Source organism: Tinamus guttatus, unplaced genomic scaffold, assembly GCF_059628265.1.
Source record: "Tinamus guttatus ecotype Peru unplaced genomic scaffold, ASM5962826v1 Tinamus_guttatus_pri_ptg000213l, whole genome shotgun sequence".
Lineage (NCBI taxonomy): Eukaryota > Metazoa > Chordata > Aves > Tinamiformes > Tinamidae > Tinamus > Tinamus guttatus.
In genome coordinates this window covers 8,301,384-8,314,465 of record NW_028288747.1, presented here as the reverse complement: position 1 = coordinate 8,314,465, position 13,082 = coordinate 8,301,384, and the positions used below count along the sequence as shown (strand labels likewise).

General features: G+C 41.0%; 1 protein-coding gene across 1 annotated transcript; it reads left to right on the top strand.

Moving 5' to 3' along the window:
* Positions 1-5,393: 5,393 nt before the first annotated feature.
* Positions 5,394-7,600, top strand: EXOC1L (exocyst complex component 1 like). The gene is made up of 2 exons (XM_010212309.2): positions 5,394-5,540; positions 7,298-7,600. Exons 1-2 carry the CDS (start codon positions 5,439-5,441, stop codon positions 7,559-7,561), a joined length of 366 nt encoding a protein of 121 aa, XP_010210611.2. The 5' UTR covers positions 5,394-5,438; the 3' UTR covers positions 7,562-7,600.
* The last annotated feature ends 5,482 nt before the right edge of the window (positions 7,601-13,082 follow it).

Genomic DNA, 13,082 nt, shown 5'->3' with positions numbered 1-13,082 from the left:
TAACATGAACCACAGACTGTGGCTGAGCCAGACATAGTTTCCTAATGAGGATTCTGGCACTGAGTACGAAGACTAACCTCCAAGCACGATAGTGATGAAGCGCAATGTGAGCGTGAGGGGCCTCAGCAGAGCCCTGGCGATTCTGCAGCCCTGTGAGCTGCAAGCTGCCGTGCAGCCAGCCCCAAATTCGAGGCATGGATGTGAATGGGCACCATGGATGTGGATATCTCTGAGCATCAGCTATCTGCTCGAAGGTCTTCACACTAAAGCACTTGTCTGACATGCAGTTGTCTGCGTTTCCAAGTCAGCATCATGCAGAGATAAGCTCTTTTTGTAAGATTCATATAATCTTTAAGGAGGTGAAATTTGTCTTTATGCTCTGTACTAACTAAATACAACCAAAAACGGAAGCTTAGACCAACTTCACTCTCTGAATGTAGGGGTGAAATTTCTTCTATAGATTTAAGAATCACAGATATCTTTCCAGATACCTGAGACCAAAAGGAAGCAGAGCGAATTAAAATCTTACAGCTGTTTCTTCTCCGTCCATTTTCACTCATGTAGTCAATATGCTTACTATCTAGCATGATGATTCTCATTAATTTTATAGCAACATAATTTTACCTGATTTCATTCTGCTTCATGCCAGCAAATCACCATATAGATCTATAGCAATAAACTATTCTAATAATATTGACAAGACCTTATTTTTTGGAAAAAAAAATCAATTTCCTCCCTCAACTTCTAAGTCTTCATTTCAGCAGTCAGATGTTTTCTATATCAGATTACTTTGTAAGCAGCAATGAGAATGTAAGTATGAACATTACATAAGGTAGCTTGGATATAAGAATCCGTATACCCAAACTGAACAAGCAACCAAGAATGAGACCAAACATAAAGCTCTTTCAGAGGCTACTGCAGATGAAATGAAAGGACTTGTCCCTAGGACATCTGAAGAGTGCCATGAACATCAAGAATTCCTGAAAACATTCCTGCCTTATGGATCTAGCTTGTATGAAGCCTGTCACAAATGTAACAATACTTCAGAGGGTGACTTCTTCTGCCGCCCCGGCTGCCCGTGTCCTCTCAGGACTCCTGTTGCTCGGAGCCGAGCTCTCCTTCAGGTCACCCGCTTTCTGCTCCTAAGCACTGGCACGAGGTGCTTTTGCCCCTGGCTGCAAACGTCAGTAACAGCCATAGGGCTACCTAAAAACGCTCCAAGCAACATGAGGCTTTCGGGAAGCGGCCGTTATCAGCCGCGCACTTCCCTACGTGCCTGTTCTCGCTCCCGCGGGGAGCGGGGGGCCGGCGGGCAGGGCGGCTCCCGCGGGGCGGGGCGGCGCGACGGGACGGGACGGGGCGGCAGCTGCGGGGCGTGGAGCTGCGCGGCCCGGCCGCCCCTTAACGGCCCCCGTGGTGGCGGCCTCCCCTCGGCGGCGGCGGCAGCGGCAGCGCGGGGCGGCCGCGCCGCAGCGGGTCCCGCCGGGGCTGCTTCGGCCATGGCGGCCCCGCTCGCCGGCGCGGCCCCGCGCGGCCGGGACGCCTCGCCCGCCCCCACCGCGCAGCCTGCGCGGGTTGCCCGCGGGCACCCGGCGCGGCCCCGCGGCCCCACGGCGCGGGGGTCCGGCGGCCGCCGCTGAGGCCGCGCGGGCAGCCGCAGGGACCATGTCCTCGCTGCTGAAGGAGGAGCTGGCCAAGAGGCTCTTCGGGCCGCTGCGGCAGCGGCTGCACGAGTTCATCGAGGTGGAGGGCGCGGGCGCGGGGCGCCTCTACCTGTGCGCCGCAGGTACCGCGCTGCCGCAACGGGGGCTCCGCGGGCGGGCGCGGGGCTGGGGGCCCGGGCGGGCGGCCGTGCGGGGCCAAGCGCGCAGGGCTGCGCGCAGCGAGGGCGGCTCCGCGCAGAGCAGCCCCAGCTCGGTGCGGGACCCCCGGCTGCACCCACCTCCCTGCGGCGGGGCGTTTCCTCCCCTTCCTGACGCGCTCCGAACGCCCGGAGCGTTGGAACGCGCACGGCGACGGGCCGCTCGCAACGCAGCCTTCCAAAAGCGTTCGGAGCCTGTGCGAAGCTCAAGGGGCCACTGGGCTTCTGAAAGAGCGATACTTCCCCGCGGCGCGCGGTGGGTGCGTGAAGGCGGGAGAGCACAGGGCTCTGGCCCGGAACGGCTGGAAGTTCTAGAGCTTTTGCACTGTGCCCGATTTTGGATTTTGTGCCTAAGCACTACATTTCCACTTACAGAAGTAGCAATAAATTAATCTTGTGGCTTAAATATTTCAGTGAGTGATTTCCAAGAAGTTTGAGTAAACTAAGATGGTTCTGACAAACTTAAATGAGCGCACTTTGAGAAAAGCACTTGCAATACTGGAAGTAAGAATACTGCAATACTGTGGAAATACTGATTTTAGCCACATCCTTTACTCATTTTTGTAAATACCGAAAGTCTTCAGAGTATTTACACTATTTTACTTATGAGTTACTGAGCAAGCTATCTACTTAGCCTCAAAGGTTTTCAGTATAAAAAACTTTATATATTAGGACTGTGAAAGTAATTTCCTCTTCAAGAAAGGGATTCCTGAGTTTTGTAGTTCTTCTAAATGCACAAACCACCAACTTGATCTTATAGCTTACAGAACTATTTGGTAGATGTTTGAAGTTGTGGGCAGTGGAACTAAACAGTTCACTATGAAACATTTAAAGAAAAAATAAAATTCTGTACCTTTAAAATCCTTACTGAAATTTTATTTTCAAGTCAGTGAAGAACAAGCCATTAAAGAAAGCCATTAAAATTAATTTAATAGAACTCTCTGAAGACATAAAAGAGAATTTATGTTGCGTATTATGAGTGAGGACTCTCCAGTATCCACTAATATACCTAGGAATAGCAAGTCAGTGGTGAGTAAAGTGGAAATTTGATTCTGAAAGATGGGCTGCATCCAACATCTGTGGTTATCAGTTGAATTTTTTTTTTCAGTTTGACTAACATTTCTGTGTTAGTAACAGACTGGCATTTCCAGGCATTAGAATTTCAATAAATATTGAGAGTGAAGATTTTAATTTTTTATTATTATTATTTAATGACTTTTAAAGAGCATTTGGCAAAAGTATCAATGCTATCCATACAGTTAGTTAAGAACAAATCATACTATCTCGAATCTTAATGCAGGCTCATTGTAATTACCATTAACTTCAAGTTAAACATAACAAAAGAAAATCACTCAAATTATGTGTAAGGAGGAAACTACAGAAGTATATACCCTTTAAAGTCTATTGTTACAACAAAATCTCAGTGTGGAAATCTTATTTTCACAACGTATGCTCAACATAATTGTTCCTTATTTGCATTATAGTCCCAGTTCTTAAGTGAAGACAATAACATGAGAAGAGAAAGTGAAGCTGAAATACAACCACATTCAGGAATTTTCAGCAACTCTATCTTGATATGGCTGGGAAGAATGGTAGGGATAACATTATATTATCCATTGGAAGACAGAGGCTCCCGAGAGGGTGTTTGTTCCATCAAAGACCTTAAGAAATGACCCAAGCTCTTTCAAGGCACTGCCATATCCACACTCCGCACAAGAAGAAGCTTTTAAAGTTTAGAAGTGTTTAAAGTTTAACACAATGAGAATAAGGTAGATCTGAGAAGTGCTAATCTTACAAGAAAAAAAATATTTACAAGTCTGTCAAATTAGTTTGTGAAGTAAATTGCATTTAAAAATACAAATACAATTTTCATCTCTGGGCAGTACATGTTTCTAGATTCATTCTTTCTGTTACAGCAGTTTAGCAGTGTCCTTTCCATTACAGCAGTTCTTAAGTGTCCTTATTCTTTATGATTTCTACACAAGCAGTAGAGGAATGGTAGTCCAGGGGTTCTGCAGGCCCCCAAGATATCCAGTTATGTTTCTGAAAGGACTGTTTTTCTTAAGTCTGAGGAAGCCTTATGTGTACCCACACAAATAAGCAAAAACAAACAAAAAACCCACAATGAAAGAAGTTGAAAATTAAGAACACATTCCATGATTAACTTCACAGATTTTCTTGAAAGCAAAAAAAAAAAAAAAAAAAAAAAAAAAGGAATTCTTTGAAACATCACCTAGGAGCTGTGATTGGTCTTGCACATAGGACCAAAAAGAGAACGACTGTGATAGGGACTTCCCAGGAGACTGTTCAAGAAGCTATAGGATGAGAGAAATTATACCCTATTTATATATTGTTCATTATTTTGCTTGGAAGGTAGAAAGGGATATCAATACGTAACCTTAGTTTATTTTGCAACTGTTTTCTTACAAACAGGTGAGAAGTAAAAGATATTTTGACAGATATAAGCTAAGGGGCTTATCTGAGAAGGTAACGTTAGGTCAGTTTCAAAATGGGTTTTTAAAAACCAAGACAATATTTAGAATTAAAAGAAAAACTATTGCCACATGTTCTACAGAAACGTAAAAGAAAAAAAAAACACACATTAATGGAGTGACTTAGTGTTCTGTCCATAGCAACTGTCTTTGGTCCTTTGTCTGTAGTCTCATGCTATGAAGGCAAAATGACAAAAGGAAGTGACATCTGGCACTTACCTGAGGCTGCAAGATGGCTTGGAGAAGTGGTCAGTCCTCCAGTTGTTAGGCTGAATGTGCAGGAGATGCAAGGGAAAAAAAAAAGAAGGAGAAATTGAAATTGATCTAAAAATCCGTGTTCAGACTACAATGCTTTTCATGCTAATTACTGCATTTTACAGAGGTCTGATCTACACAGCACTTAACGTAATCAATTAATAATGGTAGTGACTACAAAGAGTGTCTTCATACTCTTTTCCCCTTATTTCCTGCGTAATAGGAAGAAAATAGTAAATTCTATAAAGATAGAACCAGACAACTTTGAGAAAAAATTTTAATGTTATTTTTGTTAAGTGGTATTCATATGTATTTTGTAGCAAAATTATATTTTATAAAATAATGGCCACACAAGAAATCTCCCATCCACAGAATGGAAAATATAGCACAAGTCATAAATACAGAGCCTTGATAGTGGTTTCACAGCTTCATAACTGTGGCATCCCCAGAAGAATCCCCCTTGGAGTAAATAGGATAAGCAGATCAACCACAGGGATCCAGTGTCAGAATTGGGTTTTCTTTATATTGCTCCTGATTTTAAATGCAGGTTTTCACAGGATGAATAACATGGATCTGCTAAAACTCATGGGCTTTGTAGACTGAGAACATTAGTCTATCTCTAATCACTGTGCAAAACAAAACCAGTAAGTCCAGTATAAAGATATGCAGTTCTAACTGACGTTAGTTATTATTTAAAATGCAGTTTAAGTCATCTATTATCAGAAAACTTGCCAGGAAGTATTTGCTTGCATACATAAACCATAAACTTTTACCTTTTTTTTTTTTTTTTTTTTTTTGCAGTGACTAAAGGTGAAGAAGTAGAAATATGTATGGTTAAACACTTCAGAGTAGATCGAGAGGAGAAATATGAAATAGTTGAAAAGTGGTTTTTGAAAGACCTGGAAATGATTGATGGAAAAGAAGCAGATACTGTAAGTGTTATGTATTATTAAATATATATAGAGTAAATTTCTTGTGTTGCAATTTGTTATACAAATATTGAAGTGCAATTAAAGTGCATTATCTAAAAAAAGAAAATTATGTTAAAAAGTTTTTTTATTGTTGTTTATTGCATCTTCAGAGACTCTGGATTGCATTTGTACTGCTTGTAAGTAAAGTTGATTTTGTTTATCTGTTTTTCATTAGTCTGTGAATTCCCTTTCAGATCCGAGAATAAGCTAGGTGATTGCTAGTTTATTTATTGTAACTGACAATAAAACTCTATAACTGCAGTACTCAGTATAAATCTGGGTTAATTCTATAGATTCTATAGATTTAAATACATGTATTTGAAAACAAAATTTAACTCCATATGGCTCTGTCATGTGAATTCATGAACCTGTTCTCTATGTGGCAAAGATGACTTGTGTCATTGTATAAAATGTCATCTAAGTACATGGTTTGGTGTATTGGCTTAAGAAATAGGGTCAAATTTTGCCTCTGACACATAACAATTTCTCTCACATTATGTGCAAGAGTTTCATATTAGTGTCAGTAAAGTATCTTTCACTAAATGTGTCGATAAAATATCTGGTTAAACTTGGCTCATTATCTCAACTGCTAAAAAATTTATAATCTCTCAGATACAACTTTAGAAGGCTAAAATAATACAATACAAAACATACCAAAAGTATAGAATTAAATGCTATTGCATAAAAACTGGAAGTATAAGCTGAAGAGAATATCTTACCAAAAAGATATTTTAACAACCATTCACACATAGAAAATATTGTCCAAGGAAAGAATATAGTGCTTTCAAATGAACATAAGATTGAGTTCAGACTACCTTACACCAGTGAAATGGAAATCAAGAGCTGACAAAATGTTTGAGTCTTGCTCCAAGGAAAATGACAACTCATTTTGTCACATTGGCAGTTCCCCTTTGAAGCAAGCCTCCCACAACTGTCCAGGAAGAATCACTCAGACATGCTCTGTGTAGGAATCTACAGGCCCTCTGCATATTGCTCTTAAATCTAAAATTAGGAACCTGGACATGGAGATGACCTCAAGTTCATTGTACACTTGTAACCAGTGGGATCTTTGCAGCATAGGCCAGGGGTGGAAAAAGTCCCAAGTAATACTCCTTTACATCCTCTGCGTTATCTTGCTGCTCAAAATGTCCCTGCCCTTCCCCAACAAAGGCAGCTAGAGAATTTCCCAATAACAACGAACCTCAAACTCATAATTATAGGATGATTAACGTTGCTGTAAATATTCATAATGTTGTAAATCATATTCAGAGTTTAATAGAACTTTGCTGCTGCTAATATTAAGTGTGCCAAGGAGTCAAAAAAAAAAAAAAAAAAAAAAAAAAAAAAAAAGGAGAATTACAATTTAGTCAGGAAGAGCAATCAATATTCTTCCTCTGACAGACAGATGTATTTATAACCCAAGGCAAGTGCTTTTCATACTATGCATTTCAGACAGCAGGACAAATCCTTACCTTTCAAAACAACATTGTATAATCCTAATAGAGTGTATTATTTGGCAATTTTTTTTCCTCAGGGCAAAGTCCCTAATGGCAAAGTATAACAGTTAGCTAAAAACCACTGCCTTGTAACATTTTGAAAAATCCTTTAATATGAATAACAGACATATGCAAAGTTCATCAAACTGAGAAAAAGACCTGAGAGTTGTTGTTCTAATGCCTGCAATACATGTAATAATTTCCCTCTCTCTCTTTTTTTAGGATAACCCATATTTTGATATGCACTTCCACAAAGTCTACAGTATGGAAGCATATAGTTGTGCATCTAAGTATACCTTTGCTCGAACGTTAAACAAACTAAATGAAATGTATCTTAAAAAGGACTTGAAGATTGTGAACTTTGATAGCACCTACCTAAATGATGACTCAATCTGGTCATCAAACAATAGAGACTGCTTAGTACTTATGAGGATATGCTTTTATGCTTCCAATCTTTTATGTCTCTCCCTGTGTCCTCTATCCTGAAGATGGATTTTATAACTCAGGGTGACTGGTTGAATTTCACTAACTAGAATTTCATAAATAAGAGATAGTAAGAGATATGCAGTATCTCTCAGTTTTTAATTTTACATGTAAGTCCAAAATGAAATATGCTTTTTATATAAACAATTGATCATTCATTTGTATACATTAGAAGAGTCTCACAGACAAATACCTAAAGACATAGAAGACTTTCAACAATAATTCACATGTTTGACAGTGATCACTCATGTAAGAGCAAGTGCTGAACTGCACTTACGTTTGTAGAGGCATAAGTTATTCTTCATTAATAGCCAGGAATATTTTAAAATATTTTAAGAGCACTGACAGTTTAATTAATATTCTAGAAATAGGAAAACTAAAGCAAAAAAATGCAATTTGTTCAGAAATGATGCATGCTTCCATTCTCAAACTCAGAATTAGAAAACTCCCTTAAAGAGATTATACCTGCCTACCATACAAGGACCAAATCCTGGTCTGGTTGAATCAGAGTTTAGCCTTCAGGTTCCATAGGACCAACTTCATTTATGCATCTACAATTACTTTTCCCCAGGATGTTCAGCAATCCCTTTGGCCTATCCATTATTTATGATGCCATCTTAGAAGCATAAAATGAATGTTTTTAAGCAAACTACTTTCCTTGGCAGACCTATCAGAAATTTTTTCTTTCATATCATTAGTGCCTTTGTTACAATTTATTGCAGCAAAGCAAATGCCTATTAGGAAATAGGTGTTTTTATGCCTCTTCTCTACCTTGGGACCAAGAACCAACAAAATACTTCTGGAGATCCTATATAAGCTGTAGCTGCTGAATACTAGTTATAATTACTTTGTAAGCAGATGATAGACTTTACAAAGTTAATAGAAATAGAATTCTGAGCATAATTTCCACCTGATGCTAGCTGTGTATTGGCATATTTAGTGCATTACTTAAATGTATCTCAGTACTTAGAGTTACATTTAACATGCTGTGAATTCTGCTGAGTTGTTTGGAAACATTATTATGGTAGAAATAAATGATAAATTATAGTTGCATTGACCAGAAGCAGAAGGGGAACAATGTTGACCCTAAGCGGCATAGTGATGTTACATCAGACAGCTAAGCTAGCTGACTGGTCTTCCTGTAGGCAACGGAGGAAAGAAATGGCAAACCAACAGCTGATTCTGAAAAAACAAAGATGAGTTTCTGCCCTGACCTTCCTGCAGGAGAAAACTTGCTCTCTTTTGGAAGAGAAGAGAGAACAGGAAGACTAGCTGTGGACCAAACCAGCTAAGTACCTCAAGTCAACTCTTAAGTAGCTCCCAGGAAACCACAAGCTGGTTAACATCTTCCAGTGTATGCCATCTGTAAAATAAGCTAGCCATACAAGGATACTGTGACTTCATTGTTGCTTTTCACATGAACTCCCACATTTAAAAACATCTATAAAGGTGCTTCAGATTCAAAATTAAAACAAAAACAAGTGAGAATATTTGGAAGGCAATATAAAATGTACAGCTTTTTACTTTTTAATGCTGTCCTATCGTTGGTGTGTATATAAAGGTCATACATTCGATTAGGTAATCTTTGAAGTTGCATATTTTATTCTAGGCATATGCTCTAAGTGATGTTCCTTATAACAGCTGTAATAACTATGTCTTGACCATTGTAAAAACAGTTTATATGAGTCACACATGTTCTGGAATTTGTGAGGGCTTGTGTTGTACATTTGCCACTTAAATATCAGGAGAGGACTGCATTTCTAAAAATAGTTTGTGAAGCTTAGGCGTTCTTTTCAGAATGTCTTTAGGATCGTCTAATCCAAGTATACGTTGCAGTATCAACCATACCTAAAAACTATTTTCCCAACATCCAACATTGAAAGACATTTCTAATTGCAAGTAATTCAGACCATTATGTTATACATCTTCTAATCTGGACTGTGAATTATTGTATTGTATCATATTAAGAAAAAGAAACATGTAATAATAAACACTCCATTGCAATCCTTTTCAGTACTTGCACAGGGAGAAGTTCTGACCAATAGCTCTGCATTGTGTTAGAAACTGGGTAGAGAAAGCTCTAGATAAAAAACGACCATATATTAGTGTACTAAAATATTTAATAGATTTGTGTAAGTAGTTTATATCTTTCTATTCTTCTATCTTATAAATATGAAACTGATAAGTCTGTACTATATGTGAAATATATGCAATTAAAATCTGAACACTTATGATTAGGACTGTGACTTAGATTACTGTTCCTTGCTGCCCCTGATTCACAGGTTTAAAACCAGGAAAAGAGAGTTTTGGATCAAGGCAGAGTTTTTAAAATAATTTTTGAAGGAGACAAAAAAAAAGGAGGACTTTGAATGACTAATAAAAGCTTTATTCAGTCCTACCCTTCCTTCTACCCAACCCTGCATGGCTGCTTTGTCCAGTCTTTATAGATCCAGCCAAAGGCAGCTTTTTTTCCACTGGTTAACTGAAACTAGACTGTAACTTCTTTTAAGCCTTGGCCCTCATGAATGATATATTACAGAAGATGTAAACAGCACCTTGTTTTGCAAGTCAAAAAATAAAATTAAACAGTGAGTAGTACATCTTACTGAATATAATGTTTTCAGCCAAGTGGGAAGATAAAATACTAATGACTGACATTTCACATGTTAAAAGTTCACATGTATTGGCAAGTTAACTATTACAGTAACTTAAAAGATATTTACCATGGCTTTTTATTGGTAAGGCCCTGGCTAATAGATTTTATCAATCATCTTATAGACATAGTGATGTATTAATGCAACACAAATCATACAGTTCAAGTAACCTGTAATGATTTCAGTCTCCTCTTAGCTCTGTATACAAGTCTTGTATATTAATGCATGTATATTAATTTACATGCATAATGATAAAAATTAGGTATATTGATCACAAAGAAGTTCCTTCACAGTGATATTTGAGCTGTAAACTGTAAGTTGGGATTGTGCATCAGTCACAGCTGCTGTAAACCCCAGATAAGCAAGCATTCTTTCGACCTTCATGACCAAGGCTGTAATTTTCAACCAAATCTCTTAAAAAGGAAAGGAAAGAAAAAGAGAAATATGGAAGTTGGTGGGTTTTTTTTTGTTTTTTTTTTTTGTTTTTTTTTGGTAAGAGACACACAAACAAATATAAGGCCAAAGCAAAGAATTTTAAATAGAAGATGTAAAATGATAAAAAATAGGTATATTGATCATATAAAGAAGCTCCTTCACAGAAGTATTTGAGCTGTAAGGCAGTTTCTCACTGAAGGTAATGATAGCTTCAAGTAGCTAAGGCTAGTTTTGGACATCATTTCTCATGAAATGATGAAGATCCAAATTCTGGATGTTGCAATTAGCTGGAATAATCCTGATGGTTTTCCTTCTGACTTCCCAACTTCCCTCTGAGAAGTTGCAAAATATCAATTAAATGTATTATATGCCTAAAAATCCATTTGTGATAAAAACAGTTTAATCAGCTTTAAACAATGGAAATAAGAGAGTATATATGAGGAAAGAGTACATATGAAACAGGGTTGAACCAGCCAATTGCTTCCTGAAAACCTCCTCTCACCAAGGAGTTGCTTGGGAGGGAACTGAGAAGACACACACACGCGCACACACACAAAAAAAGTTAGAAGAATGTTACTTGTTTAACTTATTTCACTGATAAGTAGGGTAAGGCTGTTTCAAGATGCAACAGATAAGAGGAAATGCGAAATGAAGGTAGATGGCCTATGCCAGATATAACAGGACTTCTAAATAAATCAAAGGAATGTCTCCTAAGACACATAAAACTTAACTCTGCCGTACAGCCAACTGATGACACAAGAAACATCCAAATTCAGTGAACATTGTATCAGCTTTGCTTTTCGTACCACCCATGTTATTGCTCCTGAGATGATATTTAAATACACAATCACAATTTTTGGGGGGGCAGGCGCTCTGCCTTCATACTTGTCTATAAAACAAGCATCACAGTTAGCAATACAGAGAAGTCATATCTGCATTATTTTTATTACTGTTTTATGGTTCAATTACCAAGCAAGGTTTCACAGAGCAGCTGACTTGACCAAACCTAACATCTCAACCCCACTAGAGAGTACTCCTTCATCCTAATACTTCAGCCTGGCAGGAAGCTTTTCATGTTCTTCTCCTGCTAGCTGAATCCACACACCTCAGAGGTGAGCATGAAGCAAGGTAAACCTTTCACGAGGCAAGGAGACACCAGAAAAAGGTAGGGGGGCCGGGCTCGTGAGAAACTGCCCACCGGTTTCACCTGCCAACAAGGAAACTGAAGGGACTCGCTCACCTCAGGCTTAGATGAGCACAGCACAACCCGCCCAACTCCCGACCTCCACCACACGACTATAGCTCCAGTGCAGCTCGCTCAGCTTTTATAGCCCCGCCGCGCCGAGCTGCAGCGGGGCCGCCTCAGGTGAGGAAGCCCCGCCCTAACGGCCACCGCCCCGCCCTAACGGCCACCGCCCCGCCCTAACGGCCACCGCCCCGCCCTAACGGCCGCCACAACCCGCGCACCTCCGCCCCGCACTCGCAAGACCCTCCCCCCTGTCTGCCCGCGTTCCCATTGGCTCGCAGAGTCCTGGCCCTCCCCCCGTTGCGCACCTCCTGGGGGTGGAGACGCGCATGCGCACGCAGCAGCGCTCTGCGGCCGGTCAGTGTCGAGGCTGGGCCGGTGGGGGCGGGGTCAGGGTCACGTGGGCGGAAGGGCCGCGGCGGGGCTCGGCGGCCGTTGGGAGGGTGGCGCGCGCGGGAGCCGCGGGCCGAGGTGGCGCCGTGTCGTGAGACGCCGTGAACACCCTGTGGTTCGGCCCGGCCCGGCCAGGGCTTTGCGGTGAGAGCGAGGCGGCACTGGCGTCCTCTGCCCCTTCCCTCTGCTCTGCCCCCCCTGGGAACGGGTGGGCGGCGGCGGGGCCGGTGTTGGATGGGCGCTGGGAAAGCTGCTGCGAGCGACTGTGCCGTTAACGGTTGAGCTGTGTCCGGCCACTGGCTACGAACAGGTTTCCCGTGGGGTTCGCAACGTGGCCGCGCCGTTACGTGAGGTTGTTACCCGGTAGGATTCCGGTCGTCATGTTTTCCGGACTGCGCATGCAGGGAGGCCAAGCAGCGCTCGGTAACAGCCTGGGCGAAGTGCTGTGTTGAATTATCCCCGTGGATTTCCAGCCCAGATGGTGCCTGCGAGGTGATGTCCCCTCTGGGCCTCATGTAAAAGAAAGAGGCTTTCTAACATTCCCTTGCAGCAGGGATAGTTTGCTCTGAGGCTAGTGATTTGCAGCAGTCTGGCTGAGAGTGGTTTAGAGCAGTGGGTGACGTCTTGAAAGAAAGATGGTATTTCTAAAATGTAGCAGGCTGTTGGTACCTTGTGTATTCAGTTTATCTTCCTGTTGAAGAATAACTGAAGTGACAACCTGAAGCAACTTGAGAAGGAGAAGATAGACCAGTATTTCTAAGGGGAAGGAGGGTGTTAAAAAGCAACTAAAAGTGGA